The following is a 17,705-nucleotide window of genomic DNA, read 5'->3' as shown; positions in this document are numbered from 1 at the left end:
GGAAAAATGCCAAGTAATTCTTCAAGCTATAGGAAATGGCCAGTGTAAGATTCCTCTGTATGGAGAGCAACACACATCCATGCACGCCACAGAGCCCAGAGGAGACCATCGAGAAACATGAGCCAGCAAAGGAGCACCATCCTGGGATGTCAGGAGATGAGACCTGGGGGAATTCTAAGGGGTTGAGGAAAGAGAGTCTGATGAGTCTCATTATCCCTGGAAGAAGTGCTGGATTCAGTAAGCAAGCTCTCCCCAAGACAAAATTTAGGCCAACCCAATGGTAAGAGCTCTCATCAGCACTTTTTTTTCCCCCTCTTTAATACCTGATTTTCTTCCCAACCCGGGGCCGAATCACTCCATCTGGGCTCTCACGACTGTCCAGGAGCCTGGATGCTTTCAGGAGGGCCTAGACTCAGGGAAGAGGCCCATCTCTGCTCCACTCATTCGAGACATCATGGTGAATTGCTAACATCTCTGAAAAACTGACTCTCCAGATATCAGTTGCAAGAATTTTGCTCTCTAGAAGTTACGCAAGTTTTGACTGCATGAGGACATGCTTAGTCCACCGTCAACGGTTAAGGGGTTGGGGACTGGGGGCATCACTTGAATGGATGTTGGGAGTCTTCATTTGAATTGATTGAGGGCTCACACTATGGAAAGGACAGTGGCTTGCCCTTAGCAAATCCGGATTTGGGCTACCTACCTGTGAAATGGCTTCAGCTGGTCTACGACCAATGACCGCGTGTCAAAAGAATTGTGAGTTGTGTTCATGTGTATGATTTTTGTTTCTTTTTCAAACAGCTCTCGGATAAAGAGGGAGTAATTGACAATCTGGCCATTTGTCCTCACTGGAGCGTCCCAGTTCACTAAGATCTCTTGCGGGCCCTTGGCCTTCAATTTCGGAGGTTCTATCCCTGAGGGCGCCGAGGGGTCGGTTCTGTCTTTGACGAGCGGGCTCAAAACCCCCCCTCGGCTGTTGTTGGCAGACACTGTGTAGCCATATTCCACACCTGGGGTCAGAGTGAAATCATGATAGCGAGTTTCCAGGCCGGTATAGACAATGGTTCCATCGCGCCTAAGTTCGTAACTCCTGATCTGGCCGTTTGGGTTCCTGGGAGGTCTCCAGGTGATTTCGATCGATTCTGAGCCTGTGACTTGCAGTTTTGGGGGGTCCATGTTCTGCGGCGGGGCCTCCGTGGTCCAGGCAGGTTTCGATGCACTGGCCGTGCAGCCTCCGTCCGTGCAGGCTACCAGGGAGAAATTATACCGGGTGGAAGGCTGCAGGTCAGAAACCAGCAGGGACAGGCTCTGCCCAGCGAGGTACTCCTGACCGTCGACCCTCAGCAAATACTTAGTGATGTTTCCATTGTGAATCAGCGGCGGGGACCACGACACGTTTATCTGGGTAGCGCTGATGGTCCAGGGGGCTGGAGGGCTGACTCCTGCTGGCGCCGCCTGGGGGGTGGTGGTGCTGCTGGGGTTGCTGGTGGAGCAGCCTCCGCCTGAGCAGGCCACGACCGCGTAGCTGTACGTGGAAAACGGGAGCAGGTCCTCATCGGTATAACTGAAGGTCCCAGCGTCAAAGCTGAAAGGGTAGAGCGCCCCGTTCCTCCGAAGTCTGTACGACTGGATTATGCCGTTCGGCCGCTCGGGCGGGATCCAGGAGATGCGCAGTCTGGGGGGGCTCACAGACACACCGGCTATCCCCGGGGGAGAGAGACCCTCCGGAGGCGCCTGCGTCGTCCTGGCCGCGGCCCAGGAGCTGCAGGTGTGGCCCGCCGAGTTCCAGGTGCGGATCTTATACTCGCAGCGCGTCCAGGGCTGCAAGCCTGTGTCATTGTACGTGAATGCGCTCCTTTCAGTATCGTGTTCCGTGAAGACGGCGGTCCCGTCCGCCCGCAGCGTCCGATTCGCCCGGGCTGGTCCGTCCCAGCACCTGCGAACCACCTCGTAGCGCACGATCCTCCCGCGCGGGTGCAGGGGCGCGGCCCAGCGCAGCCCGACGCCGCCGGGCCCCGCCCACTGCACGGTGGGCGGGGCCTGCGAGCGGGGCGGGGCTTCCCCCGTGCGCAGGCGCTGGGCGCCGGAGCATGCGCAGCCGGCCCCGGTGCAGGCCTCCAGGTGCAGCGCGTAGGCGGTGAAGGGGAGCAGGCGGCGGAAGAGGAAGCGGCGAGTCGGGCCGCTGTACTCCAGGCTCCCGTCGCTGAAGACGTTGTAGGTCTGCGGGCGGAAGAGAAGCGGAGCGGTGACTCCGGGAAGCACGTGACTTCCGGGGCGGCGACTTCTTTTCGTCCCTTTTCACCTTCTCCCCCCCTCCCCCCCCCCCCGCCCCTCGTCTTGGGGGCCCGAATCTAACTTTGGGAACGTGCTCTTTTCCAGCTAAGGGGAAGTCTGCAAAAGAAGCACGATGCTGTCCTGCGCCTTGTTTTTTTCCCCCCAATTCGGGTTGCAGATCACCTGAGCACATACCTAAAAGCTAAGGACTCTGGAAGTTGATTCTTTTTTTTCCCCCCCAATTTGGGTTGCACATCACATGAGCACATACCTAAAAGCTAAGGACTCTGGAAGTTGATTTTTTTCTTTTTTTTTCCCCCAATTCGAGTTGCAGATCACCTGAGCACATACCTAAAAGCTAAGGACTCTGGAAGTTGATTCTTTTTTTTTTTTTTTCCCCCAATTCGGGTTGCAGATCACCTGAGCACATACCTAAAAGCTAAGGACTCTGGAAGTTGATTCTTCCCCCCCCCCCCCCCAATTTGGGTTGCACATCACATGAGCACATACCTAAAACCTAAGGACTCTGGAAGTTGATTTTTTTCTTTTTTTTTTTCCCCAATTCGAGTTGCAGATCACCTGAGCACATACCTAAAAGCTAAGGACTCTGGAAGTTGATTCTTTTTTTTTTTTTTCCCCAATTCGGGTTGCAGATCACCTGAGCACATACCTAAAAGCTAAGGACTCTGGAAGTTGATTCTTTTTTTTTTTCCCCCCAATTTGGGTTGCACATCACATGAGCACATACCTAAAAGCTAAGGACTCTGGAAGCTGATTCTTCTTCTCTTTTTTTTTTTAATATTTTATTTATTTATTCACGAGAGACACAGGCAGAGGGAGGAGCAGGCTCCATGCAGGGAGCCCCACGCGGGATTCGATCCCAGGACCCCGGGATCACGCCCTGGGCTGCAGGCAGATGCTCAACCGCTGAGCCACCCAGGGATCCCTGAAGCTGATCCTTTGACTTAAAAGGTTCACATAGGGTTTCCTCCTATTTTTATTTTGTTAAAGTAGGAAACAGTATTCAAATCCCCTGTTTTGGATGATAATCACTTTGGACCTCCTCCTGAGCGGGGTAACTAGGGCCTATCCACGCTGACCCTCTCCTTCAGCGTTTAGCGGGAGATGGAATCACAAGGCTTAACCATTTGTTAACCATCAACCAGGGTTGATGAAAATGTGTGGCCACGTGTGGGCGCAGATACAGAGACAGACGTACATACACGTCTGCTGTACACATACACACAAATAGAGATACACACTTTGATGACCAGAAGATGGAAAAAGTCGTGCTGTTTTCTCTTGCATGCCTGGGAGGAATTGATTGCTCCTTTGGAACAAAGTATTCTTTTGTTCTGGGGAAAGCTATCTGAACACCCACCATATAAATGTAGAGCGCACTTTCATCCCATATTATTCATCGTTGGTTGGGAAAGATGAGAAGCAACTCAACTTGAAAGTAGGTGTTTAAGTATCTCTGACCCTGTGGAGCCCACCTGAGCTCTGGATCCCATACCTGCTCTTTCCTACAGATTGCACCCCTGCAGTCATTCTCATTATCTCTTGCATCACCAATGTATCTCCCTCTACTGGGCTATTTCCATTCCTGTTTAAATGTACTCTAGGATCTTTCATTGATTTTTAAATGAAACCTCTTGACACACTAGTACCCCCGGCTACTGCCCTGTTTCTCTACTTTTCACCCATATTTCTTTAAAGAGTTGGGGTCCTCATTCCTCCCTTGCCATTTTCTCCTCAGGCCATCCCAACCTGGCTTCTCATTGCACCACTTGATTTTCTTGTCGAGGTCGCAATGATTACCTCATCTCCAGATCCAGGACGACTTCTCTGCCCTCATTCCACTTGATCTCCCCGCAGCAGTAGACATACTTTCTCCATTGTTTGGGGATACCCCACTCATCTACTTGTCCTTCTGCCCCACTTGCTTCTTCTGAATCTCCTTTGCTGGCCTTACTTCCCCTCTTGACCTCCAAATTTCTGTGTTGCTCAGAGGTTGATCCCAGCCTCTCATCATCTCTATATTCTCTCCTTACCCAATCTCCTCTAGGTTCATGGGTTTAAATGCCACCCATATACTAATGAATTCCAAAAATAAAGAGTTCTAGACTTAACATCTTCAGCTGCCTACTTGTCCCTTCAAACCTGTACACTTTCCAATGACTTCTTCTCAGTCAATGACTCAAGACCTGAAAATCCATTTTCCTTCATGTTTCACATCCAGTCCATTAACAGAGATTGTCAACTTTGCTTTCTGGATATCTTTCCAATCCACCCACATTTCTACCCTCACAATAGGGTAGAAATTCCCACTGTAATTCCATGCACCTTCAATTCTAAATTTTTAGTATCTCCCAAGCTCCACTGGTCTTCTTAGAGTCCATTTTCTACATGGCAGCGGAGTGATTTTGGAAAACATAAATTTGATCATGTTATTCCATTGCCTAACCCCTTCAGTAATTTTTCATCACACTTAGAATAAATTCCAAATTCATCATAGCTCACAGGGTTCGGCACAATCTACCTCCTACCAACCTGCCATTCTCCTCTTTTTCTTCTCCCCCCAGTGCTTTAACCACACTGGCTTTCTTCCCTTCATTTGAATACACCAAGTTCATTCCTGGCTTCAGGCCTTGCATTTGTTGTTCACTTTGTCTGGAACATTTTACTCTCATATCTTCACATGACTGATTCGGTCTTGTCATTCAGGGCTCAGCTCAAATGTCAACTCAATTCAAATGATCACCCATTCTAAAATAGCCTGAGCAGGCACAATTACATCATTCTGCTTAATTTTCTTTGTAGTATTCATCCTTCTCTGAAATTCTCTTATTTGTATACTTTTTGTTTGCCTCTCTATACTCCCACCATTCATGTATATTGATACATACACACACACAGAGGTAAGGTGTGTGACAGCAAGGATCTTGACTGTCTTATTCACTCCTGAATAAATGCCTGGCCCTTAGTAGAAGCTCAATAAATACTTGGTGAAATGTCAATGAAGGTAAACGAATTAGGTATTCCTATTGTCAATCATGCCTGGAAGACGCAGACATTGGAATGGAAAAAAAAAAAAAAAACACAAGGATGGATGCATTGTTGGGTGTGAAGAGAGATACTCTTTCTCTGATAGGATCTTAGGGCTGTCTGTGGCTTGGATTTTAAGGCCCTGGATCCTGTGGCTGAAGTCTCCTGTCCTAGAGTGAAGGAAGCCAGGCACTGTCATATGTGGGCAGGCTGGTAGAAAGCAGCTTGCTTCTGCTGCTATGGCAGGCCTGGAGCTTGGCTGAGAGGCAGCCATTGTACTAAGCAGTGAGGCTACTACATGGAGGCCCACGAGGATGGGCCTGGGCCCATGAACTGTATTTACAATTCTAAGTTAATTGCTGTAGGTAATTTCTGCTGTCATCTTCCTCATAGAGTTTTCAGGGAAGCTTTCTCCAGTCTTAACTGTTTTATGTGGAATTAATGGGGTACTTTTTGACACCTTGAGAAGGAGTGGTCAAGAGGAGGCAGAGTGTCTACAGCAGCAGCAGTGCCAGCCTGCAGAAGATAGTTGATCAGGGCCTGAGTGGTGGTCCAGGCCTAGAGGCAGTAACAGACTGACAGGGAAGTCACCACACTGTTGGAGAGGAACATCCAAAAAGGGAGATGAAGACTGGCTTGCATGTGGGTGATCACTGAAAATAACAAAACACAGTCTAATAATGGAAATGCAACCCTATTTGTGCTCACAGGCTGGTAAAACCTGAGATGTACCTATGACATCAATAAGACGGCTACACATGGAAGTGGGCATGTTAGCAGACATGGCAGGGGGGCTTCCTGTCTTTTGCTTACTGAGCTCTGCTCAAAGTGCAAGTTAGGAAAGACTTAAGCAGATAACTGGGCAGGATAATTCAGGAGGCAGTAAGAACAGTCATTTAGAGTTCGGTGTTGGCATGACTTCCTGACTTCAAATTGCAATTCGATCATTTGCAATGTGGGCTTGGGCAATTATTTAGCCTTTATATGCCTCATGAAGTTTAGTGGTACCTACCTGATGGGGCTGATGTGCAAATTAAATGAGATAATCCACGGAGAGCACTTAGCCCAGTGTTGGGTTCATAGGAAGCATAATACATGGGAGCTAGTTTTCTCTGATCTCTGATTAAGTGCCTAGAGGAGCTATCAAGGAGGATTAAACAGACGGTGAAGGGTGTTTTCCCACAGTGACCTGATGGCATGTCAGGGCTCATCTATTTATCTGGAGAACACCAAATATGATTTCATATTCGGGTAGACATTACCTTAATCACACCATTGGTTCTCACAGGCTCTGACCACTGTAGCAACAATGCCCGGCCGTTCTCCTTCTGTTCTACTGTAAAGTTGCTCAGTCCACTTGGGGAAGATTCCAGGGTTTGAACCACAGTCCAGGGGCTTGAAACTTCTCCTGCCTGGTTTGTGGCCACAATTCCAATGTGGTATGTTGTGAATGGTTCTAACCCAAACAGGTGGGCTTGATGACTTGTTCCCTGTACAAAAATTACCAGGTTAGTTTTCCTTTAGGAATTGCTAACAATTGCTGGAAGGCCATTCTCTGACCAAGGTACATTAGCAATGACAGTACAAATATCATAACTGAGTTTTGAATTATTAAGAATACAATGTGGTTTTTAAATTTTGCATGACACTTGAATATATTATCTAATGTTGTATAATTTCAGACATACACAAAGTATGGATCAGATAGGATCCTTGCCTTTCCAGAGCTTCAACCCAAAGGATGTGATATATAACACCAAAAAAAAAAAATCTATGATGCTTCAGGTCAGTGCTGCATCCAGCTCACGATGGAAATCAGTGGCACCAAGTTGCATGACAAAGAATGGGATAATCCTCAGGGTTTGGAGATTTAACTGGAGCAGTAAATCCAACACCATTTGTTTATACATAGGACTCTCCTCAGTCTCTCTCTCTCTCATTCTCTTGGTGAGTATTTACATCTTACAAATGCAATGAAACAGACACAAGAAAACAAAAACAAGTGAACTGAACTGTGCACAAGCACCGTTAGACAAGTCTACTGGTGCTGTATATGTGAAAATATTCTCATTTGTTAGAAACACCATAACTAAAACTAAAAAGCTTACCAAAAGTAATTGTTACTTAGGCTTTAATAATTTGTTTTTTACTAATTTAAAAGAAAAAAGAAGGTAGTAGAATTAGATTTTTTTTTCCTGTTTGGGGAGAACATTTAGCATATTTTACATAACTAAAAGCGAGAACTAAAAGTCTTCATGGTTTGAAAGAGCCCAGGGTGCTCTTTCTGTATCTGGGCTGGATGGATAGGTCTGTTTACAAATAACAACTATGTCTGCAAGTGAACCAGTAATATGTGCATAGATAGGCAAACACATACACACCCAGAGACACATACATGCACATACACTCAGTCACCTAGAGACACAGACACACCCAGAGACACCCAGACATACACAGTTTCTTTTGTGTAGCATACCTATTGGATGTGAATACTCATAAGGAAGTATTGACTGGCTTAATGGGATATTTACACTTAATGATGTGTAAGATCAGATTTGGTTTACTAGATGTTTAAATATGACAGTCTTGAAAAAAATTTTTTAAGATTTTTAATTTCTTTTTCAGAGAGAGGGAGAGGGAGTGAGCAGAGCTAGGGAGAGAGAACACGATTGGGGGGCGGAAGGAGAGGGAGAAGAAGACTCCCAACTGAGCTGGGACCCCAGTGTGATGCAGGGCTCAATCCTAGGACCCTGAGATCATGACCTGAGCCAGAGGCAGATGCTTAACCGACTAAGCCACCCAGGGGCCCTAAATATGACAGACAGTCTTTAGTTGTCCTCTCTTCTTGGTGGATACAGAAGGACGAATGTGAGGGAGAGAAGAGGAAATTCTTTCTTTTTTTTTTTTTTAAAGATTTTATTTATTTATTCATGAGAGACACACACACAGAGAGAGGCAGAGACACAGGCAGAGGGAGAAGCAGGCTCCATGCAGGGACCTGAGGTGGGACTGGATCCTGGGACTCCAGGATCAAGCCCTGAGCCAAAGGCAGGCGCTAAACCGCTGAGCCACCCAGGCATCCCAAGGAAATTATTTCTTAGAGTAGGTACCCGAAGGCATCAAAGTTATGTGAATGGACATTCTCCTTAATTTAGAGGCATCCAAATATCATTTGATAAAAATATCATTAAATAAAATCTGAAACAAGGAGCAAAATTGAACTGAACCATTTTCCAAAAAACTGATTAGACAAAACCAAAACATCATAGATATAATTTTTGACACTCTTTTCTCAATTTCTTGGTTATAAGTTTCAACTGTTTAATGTCTCTTATTATCCGTTAAACACAAGCAGAGAAAATATAATTTCCTTTATTTATCAAAAACTTGTAAGTCAATTTTCCTCTTTCAATAAGTCCCATTATGATATTACATGCTAACCTCTTGAAATCTTTTAATATTTAAACATTTGCTAAGCGACCAGACTCTGAAACAAATTTTATAGAAATACTAATTTCTCTTTTTTAAAATATTAAAAGTTAGATCATAAATATTTAAAACTTATTTCTCCACAACATTGGATTGGTCTTTTAGATAAATATAGCACAGAACTAGAATGACCATAATGAATATTAAATCTGAAGATGCTACAAGTCCCGATTACAAACATTCTTTTCTGATAAATGATTCCTTTTCTGTAGAAATAGGGCAAACATGGGCAAGATTAATAATGCAAAAAAGAAAAACTCTTTGTTCAGAATATTCAGTAATAGATGCCAAAAAAGCATAAGCTGCAAAGCAAATAGTAATCACCTCTAACAGATTATATATAAAAAAGGTAGGCTGTTGGGGGACATTTAGAGATAGCTTTTGTCATAAGAAACATGAAAAGCATGTGGGCTATAAAGCAAAAACATATGTATATTGTCAATAGCAGCACCTGCTCAATTACAGTTTATTTCAGAGCTGAGAATTCCATTCAGCCCCTAGATGGCAATACTATCAAACACTTTTGGTAACATGAGTACTTAATGATTAACAACGGGCATTCAGTCATCCAACACACTCCAGGCAACCATTAAAAAAATAACAAAACTGATTTCATTATAGATCCTTTTAATAAACATTTATAGCTCAGATCCTCAGAAAGCAAAAGTATTCAAAACGCCCTGGCCTCAAAACCTCCACCACCTAATGTAGAAATACGACCTGCAGATCTCGAGTTGAAGTTCCTACAGGCCTGACACAGAGAGGTTTAGAGGTTTATTCCTATAAAAGGTGATTACCGTAGTTGTTTTGCTTACTTTGGTCTGTATCTTAAAAAAAAAAAAAAAAGAATCTCATATTGGAAATGTAAAGGAGAATTTTTATAGCATAAATTTATGCTGAGGACAAGTTCCCGTATTCTGTTATTTCTGAAGAGCTACAACACACACACACGCACACACACGCACGCATGCGCACACACCCCTTAGATAAACCTCATTAATGACCATGCTTTTTGTCAGTGTTTAGTAAAGGCCACATGAAAAAGAATGCGTAAAATTTACAAATGGCAAGATGATCCTTACTAATATATTTTTTGACATTTAAAGAAACCATTTATATTATTGTCTCTTGAGTGGATTTCCAGCACCGAAGTTCACTATTTTAGGATCCTGCTCTAAAATTTAGGCACGATTCATTCTGTGGATTGGGTTGTATCTTGTTTACTCAATTACTTTTTTTCTGTTCCCCTTAAATTCAGAAGATTTGCTTGAACGCTGTCTATCTTAAGTGTTTTGGATTAAATTCCTTCTTTTGGGGATGTAGTATTCTCCTCTGTTGACTGGTAAAAGCCATCATTTAAAGTCATTTTCTTCCCTTTTGCTCCTCTGCTCTGGCTTCTTCCTTCCCCTACAGAGATGATCTAGATTCAATACTCTCACTTCTTCCTCTTCATTGTCTTTATTTTGTGCCTTCTTTTCCCTCACTCTTCCATCTTCCTGATTCTTAGGTGATAGATTTCTTGTTTCCCCGATATCTGGGCGACCAGCCTGTGCTTGCTTCCAGTGTGTCCTCATCCTTTCCGTGTTTGTATCCACCTAATATTCATATGTTTATGCCAGAAGTATATTAGCTACTTTTGTTAGGCAGCAGATAGAGTGTGATTCAATAGAAGAAAAGAGGAATAATCTAGTCTCCACAATCTAATATTTCCAATGAGACTTAGCCTTAAAAAAAAAAAAGACTTATATGCATTGGATACAAATCAGCATGTCCTTTTATGAGACATAAAGACAAGACTCTCTGGAACACTCTGCCAGTTGAGGTTCTGCTGGCAATTTGAACTACATTTTAACCTCTCAACTCTGCTCCTGGGGGCACATGAAACTACTTGGAGTCTTCAGCAGTCTGACAATTTTACACCATCTCCTCTGATTATTTTTGACGACTTGAAGTGCCCCAAAGGTGGCCATGGGGTCAATAGGTTTATGTAGGTTGAAAATGATCAAAAATTACCATTGATCTGTAGCTGTCAATAAAAGGCTGCGTGGGGAGACTCCCTGCACAAATGTTTAAACTGCATAAAGCAACCTAACTTAGTCATCTTTGAGTCTATTGATCTGATGATCCAGCAGTTTCCAAAGCTTTCCCTCTGGTCTTTGTGGTGCATTTTCACTGAACCCACTTACCTTGGCCCTTAGGAATCTTTTTACCCTGCTCCTGGTAATGAACCAAAACAGTGCTGTATGGGCACTGCTGTGCTCAGCAACAGAGTATTGTGTGTGCTTATTACATTTTGGTAGGGGTTAATCTTCCTGGTCACCATCAACTTCATTCCCAGCTGATTTTTTTTCTGTCTATATTCTTTATCCTGGGGTCCTCATTTTAAAATCTGTGACTTTTGGCCTATAAATCCTAACCCAGATACAAGATTCCTTTGCCTTGTTACTTATCACGAATGCCAAGATCCAGAGAATATGTCACATCAAAAGTTTGCTTTCCTTTGTTTAAAGAGAGCTTCAGAGGAATCTAAATTTAATGATATCAGCCTCTGTTTTTCTTAGTTGAACCACTTGGGTGCTTCTTGGTTTTAGTTTTATCATGAGTTATAGTTGTCCTTGTCATAATGACACAGTAACAAATGGGTTATAGTCAAGTTTCTGGTTTAGATTACAAATAAAACATGAGAAGTAAGAAAAGCCCTTATTTACTGTTACCTAAAAGCCCTGGCTTTGGACAGAGTACATCCAATCAGTAGGATGATATATATATTTTAAGGCTGACAAGGCAACACATAGTGTTTCTGTAGATTTTTGAAAGCGAGATCATCTGAGGCATAGGTTCTGGAGATCTATCTTCCTCTCCACTTACAAAGTTCATCTTTAACCTCACCAAAGTTGATCAACATATTTAAACCTACTACTCATTTCATAGAAGTCATATCAGTCTCAATACAGAAGTGATCTTTTATTACCCATAGCCAAGTATCAGCCTTGAATACTTATCCATAGGTATCTAAGTATGAGACTTCCCAGCCTGCAAAATGTTAATACAGAAAATTTACAGATTTCACATGTGCATTTATTCTATCAGTGCCATCTCTGCCTACATACCTCCCGGCTGGTAAGGCAAAAACATTTTTTGATGGCACACACATACATGCAAAGTTGCTCCAGAATTGAAGATTGACTCATAATACAAAAAAAGTAGAAGAAAAACCATTTAGGGTCATGGCCTATGGTTTTACCTGCATGAAGAGTGTGCATATTCTAGGGAGTATTGCTAAGTGGCATGACAGAGCTGCCAAAATGGTTAATAGAACATCTGTTTTTTTTTTTTTTGATCAGGAGCTCCATTCAATTTTTTTTTGACTGATTTTAGAGGTGGGGGAAGGGCAGAGGGAGAGCTGGGAGAGAGTCTTAAGCAGACTCCACACTGAGCATGGAGCCTGACTCTGAGCCTGATCTCATGACTCTGAGATCAGGACCTGAGCTGAAACTAAGAGTTACATGCTAACCAACCTGCACCAGGTGCCCCTGTTCAATTCTTTAAACACCTTTGTGCATCTGGCATGTACAAGATTCTGGAAAGTTGCTGTGGGGACATAAGATGGATAGCACAGGCCCTTAACTCTTAGGGCCTTATAATCTACTAGAGCAGGTCAATAATAAATACAGATTCACACAATTGAGGGTGTGTTAAGTGCTGTAGCCTAGTGACAGGGAAGTAATGAAGGGATACTTCAAATTGGGAAGGGAGGAGGTTGAGGAGTAGGGAGCAGACTTACTTGGGAGGTAGCATCTGATCTAGTTCAGGAAAGATGCAGAGTTTGAGGAGAAGAAAATGTGAGCGATTAGAAGAAAGAACAGAAGGAAAAATGCAAGGTATGTTTGGGTATGAACTGGGAGTTGCATGGAGCTGAATGAAGTGTAGGGAATAATGGGGATTAAGGCTGGAAACAGATTGGTGGCAAGACTGGAGCGGGCTGTGAAAGTCACCCTAATTTTTTTGGATGAAAATTGGTTGGGAAACACTGAGTAACATTAGACAAAAATTTGAAGAACCAATTTGTTTTTTTTTTTTTGAACCAATTTGATATAAAGAGCTCTACAATGCAATTTGAGAGAAAGAATAATGGGACTTTAAAGTTTAGCCCTATTGTGGTATATAGGTCATGGTCAGTGATTGATGAAATAAAAAAAATCTGCCAAGAATTAATTAATGGAGTCATTTATATATTATTCAGCCAATAAGTATGGATCGTCATATATAAAAGGTAATGGGAAAATATTTTCTTAAGAATAAGGTTTAAAAAATCTTTATTGAATGTTTCCTCTCAAAATTTGTAATTATTCTTTCGATGCAGATGTTTGTCTTTTGATCACAATCAAAGTGGGGATTATAAAAATTGGGCTGAATTGAAGCCAATTATACTATCCCGTGTGGACCACTATTAGAATCACATGTATCTGGTGTGTGTTTTTCTGACAGTGGGCACATGTTTATGTGGAGCCATCCATACTCTTGCACGGTCCCTTGTACATATCAAACAGCTATGAGGCAGCTGGAAAGATGAGGGACACTATTGATGACCACAGAGAATGATAAAGCATTCCTAGTTCTGGGTTCTAACTCCTGTTCCAAGGTGTAATTTGAAAGATTTCAAGAAAGTATAAATACATATTCTCCTTTTAAGTAATTGTGATATGTATAATTTTAATTGATGACTCAGGGGCTATTTGTCGAAGCAATTGTAAATTTCAAACAAAATGTTTGGCTTGGAGTATGCATGTGCTAGTACTGTGAGTGTGCACTTTTATGTCTCTACTCCCACAAATATCTACATTCAGAAAAGAAGAATGATGTGGAAAGAGGGGTTTTCATTTTTCCCTCTCTCAGAATACATCATTCATTTTGTAATGGGGGGGGGTCAATGCAAAAAGAAGATTTGATTCACAGATTTTTTCTTTATGGACAAAGGGGATCTATCAATTTAATCAATAAAGCAAAAGCTAGAGTTCTTGCAAAATGAACGATGATGCCTCAGTTACCATAAAAACATTGAAGAAAAAAAGAATGGTTTCAAAATGGCTCATTTTTCAAAAGAGAAGAGGAAAAAAAATTAAATTTGTGATAATTAAATTTTAAAGTGGCAAATCAGTCACACTAAATATTAAAAAGCAGTACTTCTGATCTATCAAAATTAAAAATGTGTGTACTCTGTGACCCAGCAATTCCATTCTGGCCATCTATTTTATGGCAATACTAGTAAAACTGTACTAAAAGATATTTAAAAGACTTTCATTCCAGCTATAGTCTTGTATTTATTCAGTTCTTGATTAAACACATATTTATTGAGGGCTTCCTGTGTAATAGGCAGCATCAAACTCTGAGGACACAGCAGAAAGCAAAGGATACGTGGACACTGTCCTTTTGAATTTCACATTATAATGAGGAAAAGTTGGTAATATAATAAGCAAAATAAAGAGAGAATTAGAAATTGTGGCCAGTTGAGAAGGTGTTAACTTGGGATGCCTGGGTGGCTCAGTGGTTAAGCGTCTGGCTTTCATTCAGGGCATGATCCCACAGTCCCGGGATAGAGTTCCGCATAGGTCTCCCTGCATAGAGCCTGCTTTTCACTCTGCCTCTCTGTCTGTGTCTCTCATGAATAAAAATAAATAAATAATTTTTTTTTTAAAGAAGGTATTAAGTAGAGTACCGAAATAGAAGAAGCCAGCAACCCCAAGGCCTAAACCAGAGACTGGCTTAAAAAAAACAGAAATTTATATTTTCACTGTTCTGGAGGCTGGGAGTCCAGATCAAGGTGCCATCAGGCTTGGTTTCCGGTGAGGTCTTGCTACCTGGTTGTAGATCGCTGCCTTCTTACTCTTACTTCTCACACAGTCTTTCTCTGCATGCACATGGGGAGAGGGAGTCTCTGGTGTCTCATTTTCTTCTTACAAGGACATCAATTCTATCAGATCAGGGCCCATTTTACAGCCTTATCTAACTTTAATTAATTCCTAAAGTCCCTACCTCCAAATACAGTCACATTGGGGGTTACAGATTTGACATATGAATTTTGGGGGAACACAATGCAGTCCACAGTAAGGGTCAAGAGAAGGAGTGGCTTTTGCAAAAGTCTGGGAAGGGGTGCTAGTGGCTTGATCTGGGGTGGTAATGGTGGAGATGGAATTAAGTGGTGGATTTATGTTTTGGAAGTAGAGCTAAGAGAATTACAACAGGTTGAATGTAAAAGAAAAGAAAGAGGAATCAAGTAGGGCTTGTGGATTTGCCTTGAAAAAAGGGATGGATGGTGGTACCATTTAATAAGATGTGGAAGTTTCAAAGAGTAACAGATTTGGGGAAGGAGAGAATAATTTTGACCCTATTAAGATGACATATCGCATAGATTTATGAATCTCTAGTGCTGAGTAGAGACTGGATTAGGAGTATACATCTGAGAGTCATTGGACATCTCTCCCAAATCTAGTCTCAAATCCAATGGCCTTCTCAACCTCTCCACTTTTATTTTTAATACATCTCAAATTTAACGAGTCCTAATAATGACCTCTTGATTTTTCCTTCTGTATAGTTTATATTATGTTAAACAGGTTAAAGTGGAACTATATATCTCAGAATCCCCTTCTGTGGCAATCACACCCTAAGGTGACCATGAGTTAGTTATACCCTTGTGTAATTCCTCTCCTCTTGAGGTCAGGCAGGCCCTATGACTTACTTTTAAACAATGGAAAATGAGATACCACTCACGTGAATGTAAGAGACACTGTCTCAGCTGACTGACAGCAAAATTCTCCTGTTAGTCTTGGGAAAGCAAGCTGCCACGTTATGAGAGGGCTGTGGAGATGCCTGTGGCAGGGGACAGTGGGTGGAGGCCACTGTCCTGAAGGCCAAAGTCAATAAGAAGCCGGCAACCCCAAGGCCTAAAACCATAAGAACATGAATTCTGCCAAAAATCTGAATGAGCTTGGAAGAAAGTATTTCTGTAGTCACGCCTCCAGATGAGAATGTAGCCCAGTGGGCACCCTGACTGCAGCCTTGTGAGATCCTGAACAAAGGACCCAAGTAAGCCATGTCTAGACTTTGACCCATGGGACTATGATGGAACAAATACATATTCTTTTTAAGCTACTAAGTTTATGGTATTTTTATTTTTTTCTGTGACAGAACCATCACTTTATGGTTCTGGGTTAAAGTTGGTAAGAGATTTGGAGGATGAAGTAGAGGCAACCATTCATTATTCCTTGAAGTTTGTCAAGGTTAGATGTGGAGATAAAGGGGCACAGAGGTGCAAGTTTCAGTTTGTTCTCATTCTCTTCTGCCCTACACCTGGCTCTTCCTTCTACCTGCTCACTCTCTGACCAACAGTGGCCATGGGTCTATGATTTGGTATTAGCCTCACAGGGATGATAGCTACACGGAGGCACAGCTTCCCATTGACGTCCCCACAAGTTTCTTCCTGACAGTTACATTTAGGTGGTCGGTCATGCCTGGCTTTCTTGGACTGGTTGGGTGGCAACTCTATTACCCATCCTCTTACTCCTCTCTCTGGATCTTCACTTTTCCAGCTCTTCCCAGTTATGTGAGTTCTAGCTCCTACAGGAACTCCTCTATCCCCAAATCCATTGTGCTCAGTTTCCTCAACTGAAATGTATCTGATGTACCCTCCAAAGCTGCTTCACCTAGAGTCCTCCTTTTATTCCTAGACAATGACAACTCCATCCTTCCAATGTTTTAGGCCAGAAACTTTAGATTCATCCTCTCTTCACCTCATATCTACATCTAGTCATTAGGAAATAATTTTGAATTTATTTAACTTCCAGATACACCCAGGATCCTGTCAGTTCTCATCACATTTACTATAACCATCCTGCTCCAAGACATTCTCTTCCACTTCCATCACTACAATAGTCAACTTAACTGGTATCCCTACTTTTAACCTTAACCATCACCCCCATCCACACAGCAATCAGAGTGACATCTTGAAACATGTCAGACCATTGGACTCCTTTGCTCAAAATCTTGTAGCTGTTATGTCATTCAGAGTAGAAACCTGTTCTTGCCCCCCTCTAATTTCCCCTCTGACATCTCCTACCTTCCTCTCCACATGCAAGCTGCACTGCAGCCACATTGGTCTTGTTGTTATTCCTCAAACATATCAAACAGTCTCCTGCCTTGAGGGTCCTGTACTGGCTGTTTCCTCTGCCTGCAACCCACTCTACCCACAAGTTGGCTTGGGTAACTTCAGCTCATCTTCTCACTGAGACGCTCCTAATTAAAATTGTAACCTGGTACTTCCTCCCCTACTCCTCCTATTTTGGAACCTCATTTCTTGCTTTCTATTTTGTTTTTTCCAAAGCACTCATCATTCATTTCCACCATATCTTATAATCCATTAATTTGTTATGATTATTATTTATTCTTTCTCTCTTTTTACTAGAATGTAAGTTGCACAGGGGCAGAGACCTGTATCCCATCCCAAATGTCTCTAATTGTGCTTCATAGGGAGTAAGTGTTCAAAAATATTTGTGCTATCAGTGAATATGGACAGGATTTAAAATGGAGGGATGGGGTGAAGAAGAGAGTGCAGAGTTAGTCTCAGAGGAGTCTGAGAAGAGAGTTAGGGAGAGTCTAGGAAGAGAGCATTGGTAGAGGAGAGGGCCTAGCCACAAAGTCAGTGACAGAGGCAGAGTGAGAAAAAGAAGCACAAGGAGAAGAGGATGGGTCAAAAACGAAAACCAAGAAGAGACCAGGAAGTAGGAAGAAAACCAGGAGAGTGCGATCTCACAGACACCAAAAGAAGACGATATTTTGTAAAAGGAGGTGTGGTCATCAGTGTCAAATGATGCTGAATTTTTTTTTTATGATGTTGAAAT

At 42.6% G+C, this 17,705-nt stretch overlaps 1 protein-coding gene across 1 annotated transcript in view; it reads right to left on the bottom strand.

Annotated features, from left to right (window-relative positions):
* USH2A (usherin) overlaps nt 1–17,705 on the bottom strand; it is a 686,930-nt gene that overhangs the window by 42,381 nt on the left and 626,844 nt on the right. The window contains exons 61-62 of the mRNA XM_055333895.1: nt 6,585–6,812; nt 704–2,220 (exon numbers count right to left, since the gene is read on the bottom strand). Coding sequence (XP_055189870.1) covers nt 704–2,220; nt 6,585–6,812 — 1,745 coding nt within the window. The remainder of the gene's footprint in view (nt 1–703; nt 2,221–6,584; nt 6,813–17,705) is intronic.

Source organism: Nyctereutes procyonoides, unplaced genomic scaffold (genome assembly GCF_905146905.1).
Source record: "Nyctereutes procyonoides isolate TBG_1078 unplaced genomic scaffold, NYPRO_anot_genome, whole genome shotgun sequence".
Classification (NCBI taxonomy): Eukaryota; Metazoa; Chordata; class Mammalia; order Carnivora; family Canidae; genus Nyctereutes; species Nyctereutes procyonoides.
This window is presented reverse-complemented; position numbering and strand designations above follow the sequence as displayed.